General features: G+C 42.8%; 1 protein-coding gene across 1 annotated transcript; it reads right to left on the reverse strand.

Annotated features, from left to right (window-relative positions):
* Window positions 1-12,658: 12,658 nt before the first annotated feature.
* On the reverse strand, window positions 12,659-15,960 carry LOC310926211 (uncharacterized protein; the record flags this gene model as incomplete). The annotated part of the gene is made up of 4 exons (XM_083888310.1): window positions 12,659-12,994; window positions 13,239-13,380; window positions 13,465-13,581; window positions 15,757-15,960. 4 exons carry the CDS (start codon window positions 15,958-15,960, stop codon window positions 12,684-12,686), a joined length of 774 nt encoding a protein of 257 aa, XP_083744436.1. The 3' UTR covers window positions 12,659-12,683.
* Between the last annotated feature and the right edge of the window lie 6,633 nt (window positions 15,961-22,593).

Raw genomic sequence — 22,593 nt, forward strand, 5'->3', positions numbered from 1 at the left:
GTCCAGAGTGGGCCGAGGGGTCAAGGGTCAACAAACTCACACAGTCTGAATGGAGAGTAAAAAAAAAATATCTGTTCTCATGTGGGAACTCGAACCACTCACAGTGAAGTGAAGGTTTCTTCTTGATTTTGGTTACTCACTGACTTTATATTATATATTTATATTATATATATTATATTCCCACTGTATTTTTAAACAGCAGAGCAAAGAGACAATGAGATGTACAAGTTTGCTGCTATTTCTTTTTGGAACGATCCACAAAAAGAGTTGAACCTTACTTACATGTACATATGTATATATACTGTGTATATATGTATATATTTGTATACATATGCATACCTACATATATACATGTATGTGTACACTCAACAAAAATATAAACGCACGAAGAAAAACTAAAGTGGCTTTAATTTGCGAGCATTAGGATCAATTTCAAAACAAAAGTCCTGGAGTAACGGCAGGAAGAACACAACGGGGGTCGATGATCCGAGTTGACAAACTTGGACGTTATTGTGTTGGATCAAACACAATAACATGCGTGTCCACAGTTAGCCTCACGCAGATCGCTACACCGGCGACGCACGGACATCACCAGGTTGTCGAACACGGAATGACGCACATTCAGTTGTGTTGCCGCAACTGTAAACGCTCAACCCAGCACTCAGCATGCCAATGCCACGCTCCCTCATGAACATTTTGGTGTGCCCTTTTATTGGCTTTAACCTCTTCTTCACGGTTGCATCACAGCAAAAACCAGACGCAGCGACAAAAGCGTCATAAAACCATGTCTAACTTTGATAAACACAGACATGCTGCATACCCACAGAAAGGTCAGAAACTCAGCTAAAAGCTGATGAAAAATTTTTGTATGTCCACCAAACACAGTTATACAGCGGGGCAGATGTAATCCCTAAAGGCTCGTCTTAAGATGAAGAAGACCTCATCCAGCCGGAGCTTCACAGTGGCAGTGACCCTGACTATCACAGATCATCACAGGAAAGGTACGTAGTTTCACAAAAGAATACTTTTTATTGGTTTACTTTTTCATCGATTCATTGTTACATTACATTACCCACGTGATAAATACAGTAAACGCTGACGGTGAAAGTGCGTCTAACGGAGGTCATTGGAAAAACATTTTTTCTTTTTTTTCTCTCTAAATTAATTTATTATACCCCAGTTCAGCTTTTGGCCAGATAATAAATAAATAAATACATTTTTTCAACAGTGACAATGACGATGATTATGAGCCTCCAAGGTCCTCAGCCTGTGCTCAAGCCCGTCAGTCACGAGGACGATCGTCTCGTCGAGCCTCTGCTCCACCTCCCTCCGGACCATCAAGGAAGGCTATGACTAACCCTGGATTTCCACTGGACGCGGAATGGCCGCGGAACGGCAGCGGCGCGGTCGCCGTTGCACATTGCTTCCATTCTAATCAATGAGAGCATTCCCACCGGCCGCGCTGCGGCGCGTCTCAGCAGCGGCCCAGAAGCGGCTGATCTTCTGCCATTTCCTGTGCTTGGTGCAGGGTACACATTGTATGTAGACAATTTCTACACCAGCCCTGCCCTCTTCAGAGATCTCTACATGAAACGCATTGGGTGCTGTGGGACAATTCGAAAAAATCGTGTTGGTTTCCCACACACGAACAGCAACGACTTTCCTAAAAAGACTGAGAGGGGAGATATGCGCTGGATTAGGAAAGACTGCTTGCTGTTCGTGAAATGGATGGACACTCGTGAGGTGACTGTCTGTTCAACAGTGCATGAAGCCTTCAGTGGAAAGACTATACAGCGCAAGGTAAAGGAGGCCGGGGTGTGGAGCACAAAAGCTGTGCCTGTTCCTGACACTGTGACTGATTACAATAAGAACATGGGCGGTGTTGATCTGTCCGATGCTCTTATTGGATACTACAGCGTCCACCACAAATCCATGAAGTGGTACAAAACTTTTTTTTATCACTTTATGGATATAGCAGTGGTGAATAGTTTCCTTCTGCACAAGGAGCTGTTGCGGTTCAGGTCTGACCCCAGGTCAAAGGCCTACACCCAAAAAACCTTTAGGGAGACCCTAGCTGCTGATATGCTACATTTTGCAGAAGGCTCAGCACCTCAACCATCAGCATCCACACTCACCTGCATGCCACGTTACTATGGCAGTGATGCAACAGTGTCCAGGAGGTACTGCAGGAGGTGCCAGGATGCCGGCATCCCAAGAGTGAAAACACCCATTTACTGCAGAAAGTGTAATGTCCCCCTGTGTCTCACATCACAGAAGAACTGCTTTGAGCTGTGGCATGAAGCACTTTTAGGTATTGAATAAATCTACTCCAATTGGAGACAATTATAATCCTTTTGTATGGTTTTATTTGAATGGGGAAATATGTGAAGGTAAAACAAAACCTTTTTTTTAGAACAACAGTGACATGTAAATAAAATGAAATGGGTTTTAATAATCTGGTACCTAAGAAATCTTAAATGGTACAGATGGTGCCAAAATGTGCCGAACTGTGCCGAACAAGGGAACGCCGAGACATGTCTTTACTAAAACTGCTGTAATTTTACTCTGGTTCACTTCAGCAGCATCAGACTTTGCACAGCTCATGTCCACATGTTGTTACATGACCTCCATGTGTTTTTAAGCCCCTAATGCATATTTTAGAGGTGATATTTACTTCAAAAGGCTTTTTTCGTTTTAGGCGAGGGAAAAAAATCCTTCGCTTATGCTGTGTTCCATCTGCATTTACTCTGACACAGTGGCATCTACAGTGAAACTCATACCACTGGTGGAATCTCACAAGTGTTATCTTTATTTAGATACCAAGATAATCCACATAGACCATGTAATTGCAGAGATATACTCTATTTAGTTTGGGCATGTCATTTCTGAGCAGGGACTCCAAAATGAGGGTCAGGGAAGAAGAGGTTAATTTGCGAGCATCAGGATTAATTTCAAAACTAAAGTCCTGGAGTAACGGCAGGAAGAATACAACGGGGGGTCGATGATCCGAGTTTACAAACTTGGACGTTATTGTGTTGGATCAAACACGATAACATGCGTGTCCACCGTTAGCCTCACGCAGAGCGCTACACCGGCGACGCACGGACATCACCAGGTTGTCGATCGTGGAATGACGCACATTCGGTCGTGTTGCCGCGGCTGTAAACGCTCAACCGAGCACTCAGCATGCCAATGGCACGCTCCCCATGACAAGTGACAGAAGTCCACATTTTGGTGTGCCCTTTTGGTGTGCCCTTTTATTGGCTTTAATTTTCCAGCATTAGGATCAATTTCAAAACAAAAGTCCTGGAGTAACGGCAGGAAGAACACAACAGGGGTCGATGATCCAAGTTTACAAACTTGGACGTTATTGTGTACACGTGACAAAAGTCCACATTTTGGTCCATCCATCCATCCATCCATCCATCTTCTGCCGCTTATCCGGGGCCGGGTCGCGGGGAAGCAGTCTGAGAAGGGATGCCCAGACTTCCCTCTCGCAGGACACTTCCTCCAGCTCCTCCGGGGGGACCCCAAGGCGTTCCCAGGCCAGCCGAGTGACATATTCACTCCAGCGTGTCCTGGGTCTTCCTCTAGGTCTCCTCCAGGTGGGACATGCCCGAAACACCTCCCGAGGGAGGCGTCCAGGTGGCATCCGATACAGATGCCCGAGCCACCTCAGCTGGCTCCTTTCAATGTGGAGGAGCAGCGGCTCTACTCCGAGCTCCTCCCGGGTGACAGAGCTCCTCACCCTATCTCTAAGGGAGCGCTCTGCCACCCTGCGGAGAAAACTCATTTCAGCCGCTTGTATCCAGGATCTTGTTCTTTCGGTCATAACCCAAAGTTCATGACCATAGGTGTGTGTAGGAACGTAGATTGACCGGTAAATCGAGAGCTTTGCCTTTCGGCTCAGCTCCTTCTTCTACATTTTGGTGTGCCCTTTAATTGACCAGACCATAAGGAGTGTCTGTGTACTGGTTACACACATATTGACCACCACTCTGCCATCATCCATGACTCTGGTGAGTTGAAATACTCTCTAATCTGAGAGTGTAGTCAATAGGAGTGGCCAAGTGACACTGGACTATACTGGGTTTGAGCGAAACAAATCATTCCATAAACAAATGCATCAAGAATCAGAGCAAAATGTCATGACGTTCTGTTTTGTTCACCATTTCAAGTTTGTGTGTTTATATTTTTGTTTTGTCCTGGCTCTAGGACAGAGGCAAAAAATGGGAGAACAAGCCGGAGTTGTAGCTTATTAAGCCAAGCTATACAGTGCAGTTAAATCTGCCTCAACTACAGGAGTGCACCTGGGAAAAGAGAGAACCAGAGCTGTGCTGGGATCCTCAGATATATAAGCTATGTCCCAAATGCGAGACCGTGGCCGAGGAAGGGTGGATTCGTCGACCGGATGTTGTCAAATTACGTCACAGCGCAGCGCCGTCGGCTGTCCCGAATGAACCGGTCCACCTCGACTGCTCCGTATGCGGCCGACGTTAGCTTGTTTTTGAAGGATAGGTCTGGGGTATCCTTCGCCGCGGACCATATCCCACAATTCTTTGCGCGCCAGCAGCAAAACTTTTCCAATCCAACATGGCAGACGTGTTGCGGGAGAAGCGAGTTCGTTTTCATACGCAAGTATTACAAATCAGAATGAAATAAAACAAATTAAACGTTTCTTCTGTTTTAAATGTTCCGCTATTTATGTAATTAATAAGCACAAGTCACAAGACTGACCGCCGCTTTTGCTGTTCGCTGTGTGCTGCCTGTAAGCACCGTGAAACGGTAGTTTCAATCACGGCGTAACTTTCAAACTTTTGTTTTATGTTAAACTTTAATTAACATATATGTGGTGGTTTTATATAATACTTATTTCACCACGTACACTGATTGTAGTTGGTGGCAAGAAAGAAACATACGTTAATCATTTTATTTTCTAATAAAATGATGCTCGATGTATTCTCCTCAGAGGTGAGCTCACCTCTTCACTCTGAGACATAAATGTTGTTGTTGTCTTTCCTAAAAGAGAAGCGTAATGTTATTATGCCTATAATGATCATTTTAACTGTGAAAGGGGGCAGCAACAGACCCCCGTGCTAAAACTACATCTTCCGTTGTTGTCGTTTGTCTCTGAATAGTACCATTTTGCAAAGAATGGACCTGCAGGAAAAAGTAACTCCCTTGCAGGCGAAAAAAACCAACTTAAAAAGACAACTTAAAATAAATATTAAGTAAGGATACGGTATGTAGTATGTATATATTAGTTTGATGTCTGTTCAGTGTTTTACATTATATTTGGTTTATCTTGGGCATTAATAATATACTTTTGAAATGTACTTTCATTGTTGTTTTTGTTGACTTGATGAATCCCCTGTTTCAGGATTGCAAGTGTCAGAATGGGGAAGCCCACTGCTGCAACTTTGCCCTGCGATGTCCTCAGGGATGGAGTGCTTCTGTCCCAGCACCTCATCCATGAGGACAGACAGACCAGGGCAAAGTTGCAGCAGTGGGTGAAGAGGAGGACGATTGGGTGGAGGAGGATGATGATGATGATAATGATGATGAGGAGGACCCAAACAGACCAGAACCTCAGAGGAGGAAGAGGGACAGAGACGGTGAACTGATCGACCTCCTCAGGGAAGACATGAGGAGAGAAATGAGAGGAGGATGGAGAGACTCCTCCCTATCCTTGAAAGATGTGTCCCCATATTTATTATATTTTTTGATAATAAATACACTGTTAAATAGTATCTTGGATTTTATTATTTTAACATAAAAAGCTATATATGTATGTGTGTGTGTGTGTATGTATATATATATATATGTATATGTATATATATATATATATATATATATATATATATGTATGTATGTGTATATATATATATATATATATGTATGTGTGTGTGTGTATAAAAATGTAATACACAAAACAAGCACTATTAACAACATTTACATTAAATAGAATATAAATGTCTTGGTTGAGAAGATCCAGAAGCACAACCAGAGCTTCTCTGCTCAGCCTGAAGTCTGCCCATGTGTCGTCCTGCCTGAAGAATCTTTCCAGCACGAGAACAAACATGTTGATCCTACAATAGTGAAGAAAAAACTACTTACTACTTTACTTTTACAGCTTAAACATTTCTTAGATTTTTAGATAAAGCTTTTCAGCTGATGACTAAAACTATATATGTGTGTATACACATATGTATGTATATATAGAGATTATTATTATTATTATTATTATTATTATTATAATCTAAAGGCTCCATCCAAACTAAACTAAATTAAAAGGAATGGTAAACGTACCTAAAACAGACTAAAAACTATACTACTATAACATATTTACAACTAAATAATGATTGTAATGATATAATAATGAATTATTTTGAAATAATGAATTTTTCTTTAAGATAGTTAGCGGCAGATTACTACTACACTAATACTAATAAAGTAGCTCTAGCTTCGGGAATCGGGAAGAATTAGTGACGGCTTGCCGCTTAGCAACGGCACGCTAACCGGTTAGCGTCGTCTACCGCCTGCCGTAAAGAAGAAGTAGAAGAAGAAGAGGTAGGCTAGACCGTCTCATTTCGCAGCGTTTGACTTCCGAGTCCTCCGGCGGCTGCGGTCCACGGCGGCTGCTGTCCACATCGGCCGCGACCGACGTCGACCGCGGTCTCGCATTTGGGACATAGCTATATAGACTGCAGTGACCTCGTCAGGAGCAGGTGAGCTGCAGTCAGGCCTTGATTACCCTGATGCTCTGCTGCTGGGCTGTCTGCAACAGATGGAAAACAAAGACAGATACAAGAGCACAGCCTAGAGGCAGGCCAGCAAACATCACACTATATATACACATATATATATATACGTACATACGTATATATATATATATATACATATATATATATGTGTATATATATATATATATAGCCATGTGTTTATTTTAATTGATGTTGCCCTTTTCCTACATATAATAACAAATTAATTGTACATTCTTATAGGCATTTAAATATAATAGCCTGTGCATGGTATATATATTAAATATCTTATATCTCGACTAGTAAGCTGAAATAATGGGGGGTGGGAGGTTATTTATTAATGTTGATTTGTATTTAATTTACATTAAATATATACATGTTTTTGTTTTTAAGAGTAATATTAAAGTGTGTTTTCACATGTGTGTGTGTGTGCGCTGACACGGAAAACCACGATATCTATGAAGGAAGTTATGTTAAAAAAAAAAAAAAATCCCTTCCAACTTTATTTTCAGAATAAAAATAACTGGCAGGCCTCTGTGGAGCTGAGGACGCTGACTGAGTCTGGTCTCAGTAGAGTTCTGCTCGCTGCCTTTTTCTTGTGTTTCCTCCATCTGTTGATGCACTGGGCTTTGGATGCAAAAGTGCCATCAATCTGCTCAGGGACTGCATTCATCTCCCTGAAGACGGCTTTTTTCTCTTTGGCTGTAATGTGAGTTGGGCAGTTTCTCGTGTGGCCGTGATATGATGGTTTAATGGTAGTATTGTAATTACTACAACAGCTTTAGTTTACATATATATATATATACATATATAGGTTTATATATATTATACCCAGCCTGCACCAGCCAGTAGCATGAGATCATCAGAACGACCTTTACTGTCTCAACACTTTCTGAGACAACTGCGTTTACATTGTTCCTTCAAGGCTAAATAAGAATCATTGTATTTATTTATTTATTTATTTATTTTTTTGTCTCTTTTTATCCTTTCTTTTAAAACGACATTAAAGACAAAAATGTTGTCAAAGAGCGACCCAGCTCACAATTTCTGCGAACATTACCTTTTCACTGTGGGAATGTTCCCAGAAGGTTCCCCCGAGGTAACCTGTGGTTGACACGGAAGGTTTTCCTGTTGTTCCCCTTATGTTACTTTTCTACAGCCTTCATACAACCTTTAAAGAACGTTCTCATTTGGTTCCCAGAACGTTACGCCAATTTTACCTTCTCACAACCTTCATACAACCTTTATAGAACATTCTCTTTTGGTTCCCAGAATGTTCTCCTAATGTTACTTTTCTACAACCTTCATACAACCTTTATAGAACGTTCTCCTTTGGTTCCCAGAGCGTTGCGCCAATTTTACCTTCTCACAACCTTCTTACAACCTTTACAGAACGTTCTCTTTTGGTTTCGAGAACGTTCCCCTATCGTTACTTTCCTACAACCTTCATACAACCTTTATAGAACGTTCTTTTTTGGTTCCAAAAACGTTGCGCCAATTTTACTTTCTCACAACCTTCATACAACCTATACTATAGAACGTTCTCTTTTGGTTCCCAGAACGTTCCCCTATCATTACTTTCCTACAACCTTTATAGAACGTTCTCTTTTGGTTCCCAGAACGTTCCACAAATTTGACTTTCTCACAACCTTCATACAACCTTTATAAAAACGTTCCCTTTTGGTTCAAAAAACGTTGCGCCAATTTTACTTTTCTACAACCTTCATACAACATATACTGTAGAACGTTCTCTTTTGGTTCCCAGGACGTTTTCCTAATGTTACTTTTCTACAACCTTCATACAACCTTTATAGAGCCTTCTCTTTTGGTTCCCAGAATGTTGCACCAATTTTACTTTCTCACAACCTTCATACAACCTTTATAGAACATTCCCTTTTGGTTCCAAAAACGTTGCGCCAATTTTACTTTTCTACAACCTTCATACAACCTATACTGTAGAACGTTCTCTTTTGGTTCCCAGAACGTTCTCCTAATGTCACTTTTCTACAACCTTCATACAATCTTTAGAGAACGTTCTCTTTTGGTTCCCAGAACGTTCCCTTAACATTACTTTCCTACAACCTTTATAGAACGTTCTTTTTTGGTTCCAAAAACGTTGCGCCAATTTTACTTTCTCACAACCTTTACAGAACGTTCTCTTTCGGTTCCCTGAACGTTCTCCTACGTGTTTGTCTTGCCAGCAGTTTTGAAATGTGCTCCATAAAATGTTGATTATTTATCAGGTCATATGAGTTCATGACCTCCACATTAGAGCCATGATAATGATATGCGTCGTGTGATTACTGAACGTTCTCTTCTTCACTCTGTCTGTCTGTTATCATTAACTGTCTAATCTAGTTTCGCACAAAGAGTGGAAACAATCTATGAGTGGTTATGGTGATGAGGACATGCTGGTCTCTGTCATTTTAATGCACCAACCACTCTAATGATTCTCTAATAAAGAAGCTGCTGATCAGCGGAGCAGCGTGAGAAACTGTATCAGTGCAGAAGATGATGAGAGATCAACTGCAATTAGATTCTTCTTGTTCCCCGTGTCTGAATATGTGTGTGTGTGTGTGTGTGTGTGTGTGTCTGAATATATGTGTGTATGTGTGTGTCTGAATGTGTGTGTGTGTGTGTGTGTGTGTGTGTGTGTGTGTATGTGTCTGAATATGTGTGTGTGCATGTGTGTGTCTGAATATGTGTGTATGCGTGTGTCTGAGTTTTGTGTGTGCGCATGTGTGTGTCTGGATATATGTGTGTATGTGTGTGTCTGAATATGTGTGTGTGTGTGTATGGGTCTGAATATGTGTGTGTGTGTGTGTGTGTGTCTGAATATGTGTGTGTGTGTGTGTATGTGTCTGAATATCTGTGTGTGTCTGAATATATGTGTGTGTGTATGTGTCTGAATATATGTGTGTCTGAATATGTGTGTGTGTCTGAATATGTGTGTGTGTGTATGTGTCTGAATATGTGTGTGTGTGTATGTGTCTGAATATGTGTGTGTGTCTGAATATGTGTGTGTGTGTATGTGTCTGAATATATGTGTGTGTGTGTTTGAATATGTGTGTGTGTCTGAATATGTGTGTGTCTGAATATGTGTGTGTATGTGTCTAAATATGTGTGTGTGTATGTGTCTGAATATGTGTGTGTATGAATGTGTGTGTGTCTGAATATGTGTGTGTGTCTGAATATGTGTGTGTGTGTGTGTGTGTGTCTGAATATGTGTGTGTGTATGTGTCTGAATGTGTGTTTGTATGTGTCTGAATGTGTGTGTGTATGTGTCTGAATATGTGTGTGTGTGTGTATGTGTCTGAATGTGTGTGTGTGTGTGTGTGTGTGTGTGTGCGTGCGTGCGCTTGTATTGGTGACCTCTTCAAGACCAAGCATAAAAACGACTCTAGTAAGGACCAGTAGTCCTCATGGAGACAAAAACCTGGTCTTAAGGAGGCAGAACCTCAACTGCAATTAGATTGCTCTTGTTCTGTGTCTGAATTTATGTGTGTATGTGCTTGTATTTGTAGACTCTTCAGGACCAAGACAAGACATAATCCTCAGAAATTAGCCTCATTTCTGCTTAACTGGTTAAATTGTGGACTATGATTTGTGTGTGTGTGTGCATGCTTGTATTTGTGGCCTCTTTTTTAAACACCGACCTCGTAAGGACCAGTCGTCCTCATGGAGACAAAAACAGAGCAGAACCTCATTTCTGAGGAACTGGTTATGTTTAGGACCAAGATTTGAATTTTGGTTAGATTAAGGGTTGGGGTTAGGGCATTTGGTTGTGACGGTTAGCGAATGCATTATATCTACGAGTGTCCTCAGTGAGAATGTTGTGCGAGAACGCGCGTGCGTGTGTGTTTGTGTGTTGCTTGTGGGCTCTCTCTTTTAAGAGACATGTTTTACTGGAGGATAAACATCTCTCTCTGTCTCTCCCAAGCGCACAGCATCACCATGGAAACCGAAGCACTCTGCCTGGGTGAATGTGCCAGATGAGGCCAACTTAAAAGACTAAGAAATCCCAATCTTTCCCTCCCTCCCTCTCTCCCTCCAACTCCTCCATCCTCTTTCCACCCCTTCACAAATCTCCATGCCACGTCTCTTTTCTTTTTCCTCTGCCTCTCCTTCCTCTTCCTACCTCTTTTCCCTCTCATCCTCTTTGTCTGCTTTGCTTCCCTCTCCATTTCACCTCCTTCAGCACATTTAACACATCTCCCTCTTCCTTCTGTGTGTCTCTCTCTCTCTTTTTCCTCTGAATTCATTGAATTAAACACACTAAAACATGTCACTCCACCGCACAGAAACCATAGATAAGATCTGTGGAGGTTTCCTATTGTCTTGTGCTGAGGACTGGCACGCTGCTGACACTCGCCAGCTGTCTACCCCCCCTAAACGGAGAGGGAGGCAGCCGAGGCTGCTGCCAACGCAGCCCTGATGATTTTCTGCCTTTCAATTTTAATTTCATTCTTCAAGGACAAAGCTGCTGCTCCACTTTCTGTATCGACAGCAAAGGCTTTAAATTTTGGCACACGCTTTTCAGTTCTCCTTCATTGCTTCACGCGATCAAATGAAAACTATAGCGCAGTCGTCCAGGTTGCCAGCTTTATGTTGTCACATGCTGAAGAAGTGTGTGCCGGGTTTTTTTTTCCTTTTTCATGTTAAATCCGAACCACAGGATACGAGTGATCAGATGTTTCCTTTTCGTTATTAAAAAAAGAAGAAAGGTGGTAAATTAGCTCAGGTAGAGGTTCAAGCGTGAAGGAATCAGTCAGGGAACTACGGTGGCCTTCACGTGCCAGAAAGGATGTAAACATAGTGTCGCTATAGTTCGTAATGAACGCGATTTGCACGTCTGTACATAAGAGGCTTTATTTTAAGACGACAAAAAAACACAAAGACGAGCAGTTAAGTATGAGCTGCTCTAATCTTTATTATATTTATTAGACGGAGTTCTTCTTAATATTAATATTCAGGGTCTCTGCAGGTTTCAACAAGTCAAATTTAAGACTTTTTCAAGACCATAATGAATACAATTTAAGACCCATTTCAAATCCATACTGGAAAAAAAAGTACAAAAAACATGAAGGAAAATTGGAGGCATAAATCATTGAGCTTGCAGTTCGGCTGAGCTGTGGGCTTTCGTGAAGTTTTCTCCGCTGCTATGCTAAGCTGTAACACACCGTGGCGTGCGCGCGCATAGCACACTAGCTAGTGTTGCTGGATAAATTCTCACCGGGCAGCACAGGTGACCTACTTTAGTTCCGTGTTGTAGTTCTGTTATCGCATCCTCAAAAACAGAAACATTTCAAAGCGAGACTGAATTTAAGGACATTTTAGGAGAATTTTAAGGCCTTAAATTCAAATGATTGGATTTGAGCATTTTTTTGACATTTTAAGACCCCGTGGATACCCCTGTTATCAAACAATGATGATTAAAATCCTGATAAAAGATTGAAAAATAGTTTTTTTGACGAGACGTCAAAAAAAAGAAGAAGAAAAAAATCCAAATATTTCAACACAGAATAAATGATTTCATTTGTTCTTAAAACAATGTTTAAAAAAAATGAAAAACATTTTGACTTCTCTGTGATTTGTAGACTCCGCCCCCTAGTGTACAACCCGCAGAATAACATCTATATGTAAATGGAGACGCAGTAAATGTTGTTGTTTTGAGGGGTTTTTTCGCCTGTTTTTGTGGATATTTATAAGGTTAGTGGTTTTCAGGACTTTCAGTCAGGATTTAGAAAACAGCACAGAGAGTTTTGTCCCAATATGAGGAAATTTTTTGCATACCTGACCTGAACTTCCCAACTTTCAAGGCTTTCTTCATGCATGTTCACCCAAAGAAGAACATATATGCTCCTCGCACTTTGTGCCAGGAGAAATGGAAGGAATGAGAGAGCGTCAAACAGCGAATCGTCCTCATAGCCTGATGTCTCTGCAGAGATGCGGGTCCTCCATACGGACAAATTCGATCAGAAGTGAACAGGCTACTTTTCCCTTCCTCAGCACCATGTCCACCACCATCTGTGCCTTGTCGCGTCTTCTGTTGCCGCTGACCTTTTCCATCTCGGCGTCACTTACGACGCCATGATAGTAAAGTTTGTCCAGAATACTGTCAAGACCTTCTGAAGACATGCGTTTGATTAACTTGTGCCGACACCCGCGGATCTTCTCCACTGAGACGCTGCTCTGTTCGAGGTTCCTTTGTGCAGTGCGGCTCTGCAGTTGACCTGTTTTATTTTGAAAAGTGAAGAGTTTCATTTCAGTGTGGACGAACACAAAACAGACTTTCATTTTGAAAACAACAGGTTTGTGTTTTAGCTTTGGTCAACAGAAAGTGAAACATGAGGATTGTAGTTTATTTTGAAAACTGGACAAAGACAGACTGGATGTTTTGTTTGAAAGCTGCTGGGTTTGTGTTTGAGTGTGGACAAACAGAAATGAGAAAGAGTCTTTTATTTTGAAAGGGGTTACCTGGCAGAGGAACATCACGTTTCCAGACTTCCCTCATTTCTTTGTCCTGGAGGCTCAAAGTCACGTTGCCGCAGTTTAGAGGCAGAAAAACGTCAAAGGATGGGAGGTAATTTGGTCCGTAGTTCGGTTGGAAGACGTAACTCTGACGACCACATGTATGTTCAAAGGTGGTTCAAGTGTGTGTGTTTACGTTTATATATATGTATGTGTGTGTGTGTGTACTCACCGGAGGCTGACTCCGCACCTCCCTGTGGTCACTGTGGACACTGTAACTCTGACCATAGATCAGCGGACACCGACCAGAGATGTTGATGAATTCTGCGCCACGTTGTTGAGCTTCTACCTATAACATAATTATTGATAAAACTCATTACAACTGGTTTCAACTCCATCTACGGTCGCTCTCCTATTGAGCCATTTCTGAATCATCTAAGTGAAGCAGTAACAGTGACTCCCCTCCCCCTACCCTCAATTTTTGCCTTAACCCTAAATGTTGAAGGGGGGAGCAAGAGGGAGTGCAATTTTGCCCTTATAATCCACTCTCAAAATGTAGTGAGCTCTGATGTGGGCTTAAAACAAAGTGGAAGATAAAATTACCCATGATGCTTTGCGAATTCAACGAGCCGGCTGTTTTTTTTTTCAACAAAGATGGCGGCCACATTTGCAGAGGAACAATTTTGTTGTAATATATTTTCGCAAATAAGCACGTTACAATGTCGAAATGTGTTGGAATATGTTGGTTTGATATACATCCAAAGGACTGTTGATCTTTGAACACGAAGGTCAGAAAATAACTGACGATTTATGAAAGCAGCTAGCTAACTAGCTTGCTAGCGGCTATTTGCCAAGTGCTTCGAGAGAGTAGTAGCTCGTTCCACCGGTAGAACTGTCAACATGTGACGTAGGTTAGCACGTTAGTTATGTTCACGACGCTAATTTGCATATAGTGGTGTCCCAATTCCATAGGGAAGTCACTTCCCTCAACGAGGGGAATTTACGGTTGTGGGAAATGGGACGGGCCTTAAATTAATGTAGAATTTATCAGCCGAGTCTTCAGTGAAGTGGCTGAAAATTTGGGTCTGGCTGCCATGTTTTTCCACTCAGGCAGGTTCTCAGCAGCAGGGGCCGCTCACAGCACAGTCTGCACTGAGTACGAGTCAAAAGCCCTGGGGCCTCATGTACGAAGGTTGCGTACGCACAAAAAAGTGGTGTACGTCCTTTTCCACGCTCACGTTCAGATGTATGAAACATGAAATGACCGTGGAAATGTGCGGTGCCCACGCCAACTTCATGGCTGGCGTACGCCCGTTACTACAGCTATTGTTCCTTTGGCGACACTTAGTGGTGATGCTGGGAAACTGTTAATAATGTGAAAACATGTAGTCATCAGACTGATGTGCACATCAGAGACACATTTATGAACAATCTGACGTGAACGAGTATTTAGGGAACGTGAGGATTTACTTGCAAACAATGATAATTGGCTCATAAGCCGATGCGGTCAGGAGTGTGCCAGTCAACCCTGAGCCGAGCCATGCCAGCTGTGTGGGATGGAATCATCCGAATGTCATCCAGGTACATCACACTCCCATACAATGCTGTTGAACAGGCCAACATTAAAGCGCAATCTTCAGTGAGAGCCGGTTTCCCTAATGTAATCGGAGCTATTGACTGCACACACGTCGCTATAAAAGCGCCAATGCGCAAAATGTGTTTACGTTAATGGGAAGCATTTTCATTCCATTAATTTTCAAATCATATGTGATGCGCAAATTGAACAGGCTGGAGGCTGGAACAGTGCGCGATGGGTGGCTTCTGGGTGAGTAAATAGTTTATTATTTTAGTTGTCCCGTATGACGAAAACCAGCGCCATGCACATTTGGGCATGTGCGCATTCACATATGTTTTTGGTTTACTTTGCTTTCTCTTTTCTGCTGGTGAAATTAGAGCTACAGCGCTTTCTAACAAGCCCGATTGTCTCTCTGTGTTCAGTATTCATGTCAGTAAAAGCGGGCGTAAAGTTGCAAATGTCAGCCGCGGCGCACTTCTGCATTCTTTAATTGTGAGAAAAAAATTAATAAATTAAACATGAGTCAAAGTGTTTAATGTCCTGCCATCTTTACGCACGAGCGATGTGTATTGTGTGTGTGTGTGCACTGCTCTGATCCCACAGACTCACACACACTCCCACTCACGTCTTTTTTGTCATATTTATACCTGTTGACAGGGTGTCAAACAAAATCTTCCTGCGCGTTTTCATTCACTTTTTTCATTCACTCTTGAATCTCTTGCTCAGACTGTGGGCGTGGACAGGGAGGAGTTTGGCACCTCTGCATGTGCGCTCAATTCCACGTTGATTTGGGATGTACAAAGGAAACGTGCTTGGATCCATGCGTACGCACACTTTGATACATCTGAATTTATTTGTGCGTACGACAGTTTTTGGGTTTTTGCGTATGCCAAGATTTAGGAGGAAATCCACGCAAGTCTTTGTACATGAGGCCCCTGAACACTTTACCTCTGGTAACGGGACGTTATCCTCCAGCAGAATGACGGTGAGTATTCGAGGCCGAGTGTTCGGCGGTAGGAGGAACAGCATCACTCGTCCGGTTGTGGTGAAGGAGCGCATGATGATGTTGTAGATCAGGCCGAAGATGGACAGATGAGGGACCTTCACGATCACGTGACTGTCCGTGACCTTCAGTGGATTCATCATGTACATTCCGTCAGAGTCGACGTGGACGACGGACAGCAGGTCAGGTTGTAGCGCTTAAGAAGCACATACTTCGTTAAACTTCACACCATCTGGCTCTTACTTAATTTCGCACACCATAATTTCCTCGGCAGGGGCGACATTTCTTTCCTACCAATGAGTTGGTGCCAAACCCAGCTGACAGAGAGAAAACCGGGGTCACAGTGTTTTGTCTAATCCACAAATTTTAAAATCACTCATGTTTTTGGACTGCGTGAAGAAACCGGAGAACCCGGGAGAAGACCTCTTCGGGTCTTCTTGCTGCAAAAGCAACAGTGCTAACATCTACACCAACGCGGGGCCCAATCTAGTTCTGCTGATAAACATTACATTGGTGTTTCAATGTGTGAACGGCACAAAAAAAAAGGAACTGGAGCAGCCATCTTGAATTGTTCCGGAAATTTAGTAGAATTCAGATATCCAGGATAAATGACTGAGCTCAGTTCAACAAATCCAAAACAAAGGGCGTCCAGGCTCAGTTGGTTTCACAAAGACCAAGCCAGGATGAGCAGACACGGATTCATCAAGCCAGGTGAAACCAATCCTGGATAAGTGTGCGCACATGGCTTCCTCAAATAGACCTCACTGTCGATCGCAGATTCTCAGATTCACCATGACAAATGCAGCGTTCTTTTCCCACTTGGAGGCTGAAATGGTGTCCATCCTTGATTTTCAAATTTTTTGGAGGAATTTAAATTTTCACTGATTTATCATGCTGCACCAGGCAGGCAGCGGCTCATCAGCAGCAGCTGCGCTGTGTGGAGCGGGGAGGTGGGAGTAAAGAGGTTGTCCTCAAGGTGGCAGGGGGGCATTTTCACACGGTTCACTGCAGAACATGGTGTTATACTGAAAAGACGAGGTGTCCATTCACCAATACGCGAGCACATATTCATTTTGCATTAGCTTGCTACTACTTTGTGGCTAACTTGGCGAAACTGTTTCCAAAGGTAAGCTAGGAAGCATTAGCATTAGCGTAGGGCTAACAAAATATAAACACTGTGCAACCTCATTAGGCACAACATTCCTTATCAAGCATTACCATAACTGAAAATTCTTCTTCAGCTCCCACTAAAGAAATACATACTTCTACGGGCACTGCACTAGTACTTAACAATGCACAAGCATACATTTTACCTACAGGATGCCTTCGAACACATTATCTGTGTGTCCTTCACAATGTGGCCTGCCTAAGGAAGGAGAGGGCTCCCTGAGTGCCATCACACATGGACTGGGAAAATCCCGCCATCTTCCCTGATGACCACAATGGTTGGCTGCTCAGGGACCAATATGTGTGATTGGCAAAGGTAAAAAAAAAAAAAAGGAAAAATAAACGGTGCCTCGACCACGAAGTGGCGGCAATACATTTAATAAACAAAACATGCAAACATTGCAAAACAGACCTAAAAGTAAGGGGTGGACTACAGAATTCAGGGTTTCCCCTGGAAAAACTGCTAAGGCCCACTTTACATTACGCGACATTGGCGGACATCGGAATTTTTGCCGATGTCGCAAAGTCTTGCAACTGCCCGGAAATCTGGCAGGACACCCACGGCGCTTACAACTTTCCTCTTTACTTGCTCGACTGTATGATCGTAGGAGCGCTACTGCGCTTCTCCGTATCCAAGCTGGCTCTCCGTATCCTAAGCAGCATGGATCAGTTCTCTACGTGTTTTATCCCCAAATCCCCAAATAATGACCTTTATGATTTAGCAGACACTTTTATCCAAAGTGACTTACAAGGGATGATGTATCCGCACATGGTCTACCCGTCTGGACCTGGCTACCTGGCGTAGCCTGTGGCTTCTACGATATGAACTCGTCACTTCATAACGCCACACCTTTACTCCTGAACCATAGTTCCCACTCGGGTCCAGTTCTCTCAGGTGGGAGGAGTTGGAATTCCAAACTGATGCAACAGCAGCAACAGCAGCAATGTGGGGGTGTAAATTATTCTACACTGTACTACTTCATTTTAGGCTCAAAAACATGGCTATAATGTCCATTATTGACCATCAGAACAGCGATAATAAAAATGAGGGGCAAAAAAAAAAAAGGAAAAAAAGTGGACTCTCCGCTGATCCTGACTAGGTGAGATGCAGTCTTCATTTGTGTAGCGCTTGTGTTATGTCCCCCAACCCCGTCCTAAACTTAAGCGCAACCTCGTTCGCACTGCACGCACACACACACTTGGAGGCGCACAGCCACTCGAGAACGAGCCGGTGACGCGCACACCATCATCTGAGAGCGCAGGGAGCCTGGACAGCAGGATCGCCTTTTCGTGCACAGCTTCTTTAACCTCCCTGGTTGTGAACTTTACGTGTTTGTGACACTTCGACTTTTTTTACTTTTCATTTTTTTGTCGATGTGCGCACGTGTCGATTGTCGGTCAATTTGTCGACAAAAAAGTCCCATCCCTAGTTTTTAGTCGGCAGCAGAATATGTAGAGGCTTTCTGCTGTCCGGATGTCGATGGGGAGCTTGTTCCACCATTTGGGAGCCAGGACAGTGAACAGTCGTGAGTTAGACTGGGATCCTCTCAGTGAGGGGGCAGCAAGCCGGTTTGTCGATGCAGAGCAGAGTGGACGGTCCAGTAGCCATTCTGGATGATCTGCAGAGGTCGAATGGCACAGGCAGGGAGACCGGCCAGGAGAGAGTTGTAGTCCAAGCGTGAGACGACAAAAGCCTGGACCAGAATCTGCACCGCCTTCTGGGTTAGAAGCGGCTGTATCCTCCTGATGTTGTGCAACATGTATCTGCAAGATCAAGCGGTTACAGCAATGTTGGCTGTGAGGGAGAGATGGTCATCCAGTGCAGTGTTGGGAGTAACGGCTTTCAAGTATAACGGCATTACTAACTACAATTTGGTTGAATGAAGCGCAGCAGTGTCGGGCTTTCGGACAGGCACACATCAGCTGCGGGGAGAGAGCAGGGGTGGAGACAGTAACAATGTGGTAACTGAGTTACTAACTAGGGCTGAACGATTATGGAAAATAATCTAATTGCGATTTTTCGTGCCAATATTGCGATTGCGATGCGATTATTTTTTAAAGGTCTTAATCTTCTGTATTATTAAACAAAGACAAGCAATACATCATAAGTATGGCCAATACTATATTACATTAAAAATAAACTGTTCTTTCCTGGAAGACAGACCTCTGTTATGATGACATGAGGTGATGCATGAATTGATGATTTTTATTTAACTACTTCAATCACAATAGCATATTTGGAACACAAACATCTGAACATAAAGTGCTGAGAAGGAACCCTGGTGTTAAAATGATAGTCAGTCACAATTCACACAAAGTGCAGATTGCATATATATATAAATATATATATATATTTATACACACATATTTATAAAAATATGTGGCTTTACCACACTCAGTTTTTTGACATCTGTGAACTGCTAGACAGTCATTAAATATAATAATAATAATAATAATAAATAAATAAATAAAATATACACAACCCGTTTTGAAGTGCGTTCATATGGCGTAACTAGGGATGGGAATTTCAGACTTTTTTTCTTTTTTTTTTAACAGCAGCGGCAACCGCAGCAATGCGGGGGTGGAAACTAACTATTCTACAGTGTACTACGTCGTTTTAGGCTCGAAAACTGTCCATTATTGAACATCAAAACAGCGATAATTAAAATGAGGGTCAAAAAAAAAAAGCGGAGCAGAGAGAACCTCTCCGCTGGCACAGGTGTGTCTCACAGGTGTGTCTCCAGACGACTCAGGTTTTTGAACCTGCGCTTGTTGTGTCCACCCCCGTTCTTCACATTAGCGCAAGCTCGTTCGCACTACACACGCGCACACACACACACGCTTGGACACGCACAGTCACTGAACAGCTGTTCGGACAGCGGCCGAAGCTCCATAGTCACCTTACCGACCCGCCCTCACCTATTCCATTCACAAAAACGGGCCGTGACTCGTCCTCCGCAACGCGCGCATGTGAGAGCGCAGGGAGCCTGCATGTGACCAGAGTGCAGCGTCTGTGGTTAGACGATCTCGTTCATTATATTTATATCACATGTTTTACACGCGCATGTCACTTGAACAGCGTATAATCGCAGCCTTTGCGGTTAGAAAATTGCACTTGATCATATCGCGATATTATCGCAAATGCGATATATCGTTCAGCCCTATTACTAACTCAATTACTTTTTGGGAGAAGTCATTTGTAACTATAACTAATTACTATTTTCAAGTAAGACACCCAACACTGGTCCAGTGTCACACCCGGATTCCTTGCAGTATGAGAGGGAACTACCACTGAGCTGTTGAGGGAGATGGTCAGGTCTGTGATGGGAGTGCCCATTCCTGGAAGAAACTCTGCCTTGTCAAGATTGAGTTTCAAGTGATGGTCGGACATTGAGAGATGTCAGTCAGACAAGCAGAGATCCGTTCTGCTCCATGTGTTTTAGACTGGGCAAAAGAGAGAATGAGTTGGGTGTCATCAGCGTAGCTGTGATAGGAAAAACCATGGGATTGAATAACAGAACCAAGAGAGTTGGTGAAAAGAGAGAAGAGGAGAGGGCCTAGCACAGAACCCTGAGGGACCCCAGTAGTGAGAGGACAAGGTTCGAACACAGATCCTCTCCAGGTTATTCTGTATGTTCAGTTTTGAAAATATGATGAGAGTAGGGCCAGTGCAGAGCCTGAGACACCTTGTTCCTGAAGGGAGGACGTAAGGATATGGTGGTTAACTGTGTCAAATGCTGCAGAAAGGTCCGAGAGTTGCTCAGTGACAGCAAGAAGAGCAGTTTCGGTTGAGTGACGCGACTTAAAACCAGACTGATGAGGATCGAGAAGGTTGTTTTGGTGAAGATAGGAAGAGAGTTGATTAAAGATAGCACTCTCCAGAGTTTTGGAGAGAAATGGAAGAAGAGAGACAGGTCTGTAGTTATTTACTTCAGGCAAAGCCAGAGATGAACTCAGTCTTGCGGGTAGCTCACTGGCAGTTCCACAGGCCCCCTGTGACAAGGTGTTGGATGTGTGACGAGCAGTGGGGATAGATTGAATGTTACACCGAGGAATGTTGCTTCTTTACTGATGTTGATTTGTGATTATTGAAGCTGCCGCTTCAAACTCACTGCTGCTTTTTAAAATACCAGAGTAGAAGCTGATTGGTTACAGCTGTGTTGGCCACACCCCATGAAACTTCACACCTGGTGGTGGTGATGGCTAAATGAAAACTAGCTTAAACAGCAACAATAACACATTTTAACCTTAGCTTTAGCAGACAAGATAGCCAAACTTTCACCTCAACCAAACAGACAAGTCAAAAAAAACACAGATATAATAGCAACCAATGAAATAGCAACCAACAAGAAAGACCTACTGAAAAGACACTTAGCTTAGTTTCAGTAGTCCTGTAAGATACCCAGAAAGTCCAAATGCAACAGCAGCTTCAGTCAGTGAACTCACTTCAGAGTCTCCAGTCCAGAACACAGCTGGTTCACTCCTGAATCCTGCAGATTGTTGTAGCTAAGGTCCAGTTCTCTCAGGTGGGAGGAGTTGGACTTCAGAACTGAGACCAGAGAAGAACAGCGGATCTCTGACAATTTGCAGCCTCTTAACCTGAATAAAGAATAAAACATGAGACTTAAGACAACAACTATGTGAGAGAGTGAGAGACTGTGTGTTTCATTCATCAATCAGTGAATCAAATAGGTTTAATCTTAATAAAATGAAAGTTTAAAAAAAAAACAGCAGCTTCAGTCAGTGAACTCACTTCAGAGTCTCCAGTCTACAATGTGGACTCTCCAGTGCAGAACACAGCAGCTTCACTACTGAATCAGTCAGATCGTTGTAGTTCAGGTCCAGTTCTCTCAGGTGGGAGGAGTTGGACTTCAGAACTGAGGCCAGAGAAGAACAGCTGATCTCTGACAAACTGCAGCCACTCAACCTGAATAAAGAATAAAACATGAGACTTTAGACAACGACTGTGTGAGAGTGTGAGTTACATTAATTCATAAGTGAATCAAATGTGTTTAATGATAAAAGAACGACAGTTTAACAAAAAAAACAACAGCAGCTTCAGTCAGTGAACTCACTTCAGAGTCTCCAGTCTACAATGTGGACTCTCCAGTCCAGAACACAGCAGCTTCACTCCTAAATCCTGCAGATCATAGTTCCAGCTCAAGTCCAGTTCTCTCAGGTGGGAGAAGTTGGACTTCAGAAGTGAGGCCAGAGAATAACAGCTGATCTCTGACAAACTGCAGCCTCTCAACCTGAATAAAGAATAAAACATGAGACTTTAGACAACGACTGTGTGTGTGTGTGTGTGTGTGTGTGTGTGTGTGTGTGTGTGAGTGAGTGAGTGAGTGAGTGAGTGAGTGAGTGAGTGAGTGAGTGAGTGAGATTCATTCATCAGTGAATCAAATGAGTTAAATCTTAAAGCTCACATAGAGTGGTCCTGTTGCACATAAATGTTAGTTATGGAGGTCTACTTACATATATTAACTTGTTTTTATGGTCAAAAACCTCCTAGTTGCTGTAAACGAGCCAATTGAAATCCTCTTTTCTGACGCTGTTCTTCAGCCGAGATGTTTCAGAGTGAACTTTCACCCCCAGAAGACAGAGTCTTGTGATTG

This window comes from Microchirus variegatus, assembly GCF_963457635.1.
Source record: "Microchirus variegatus genome assembly, chromosome: 4".
Classification (NCBI taxonomy): domain Eukaryota; kingdom Metazoa; phylum Chordata; class Actinopteri; order Pleuronectiformes; family Soleidae; genus Microchirus; species Microchirus variegatus.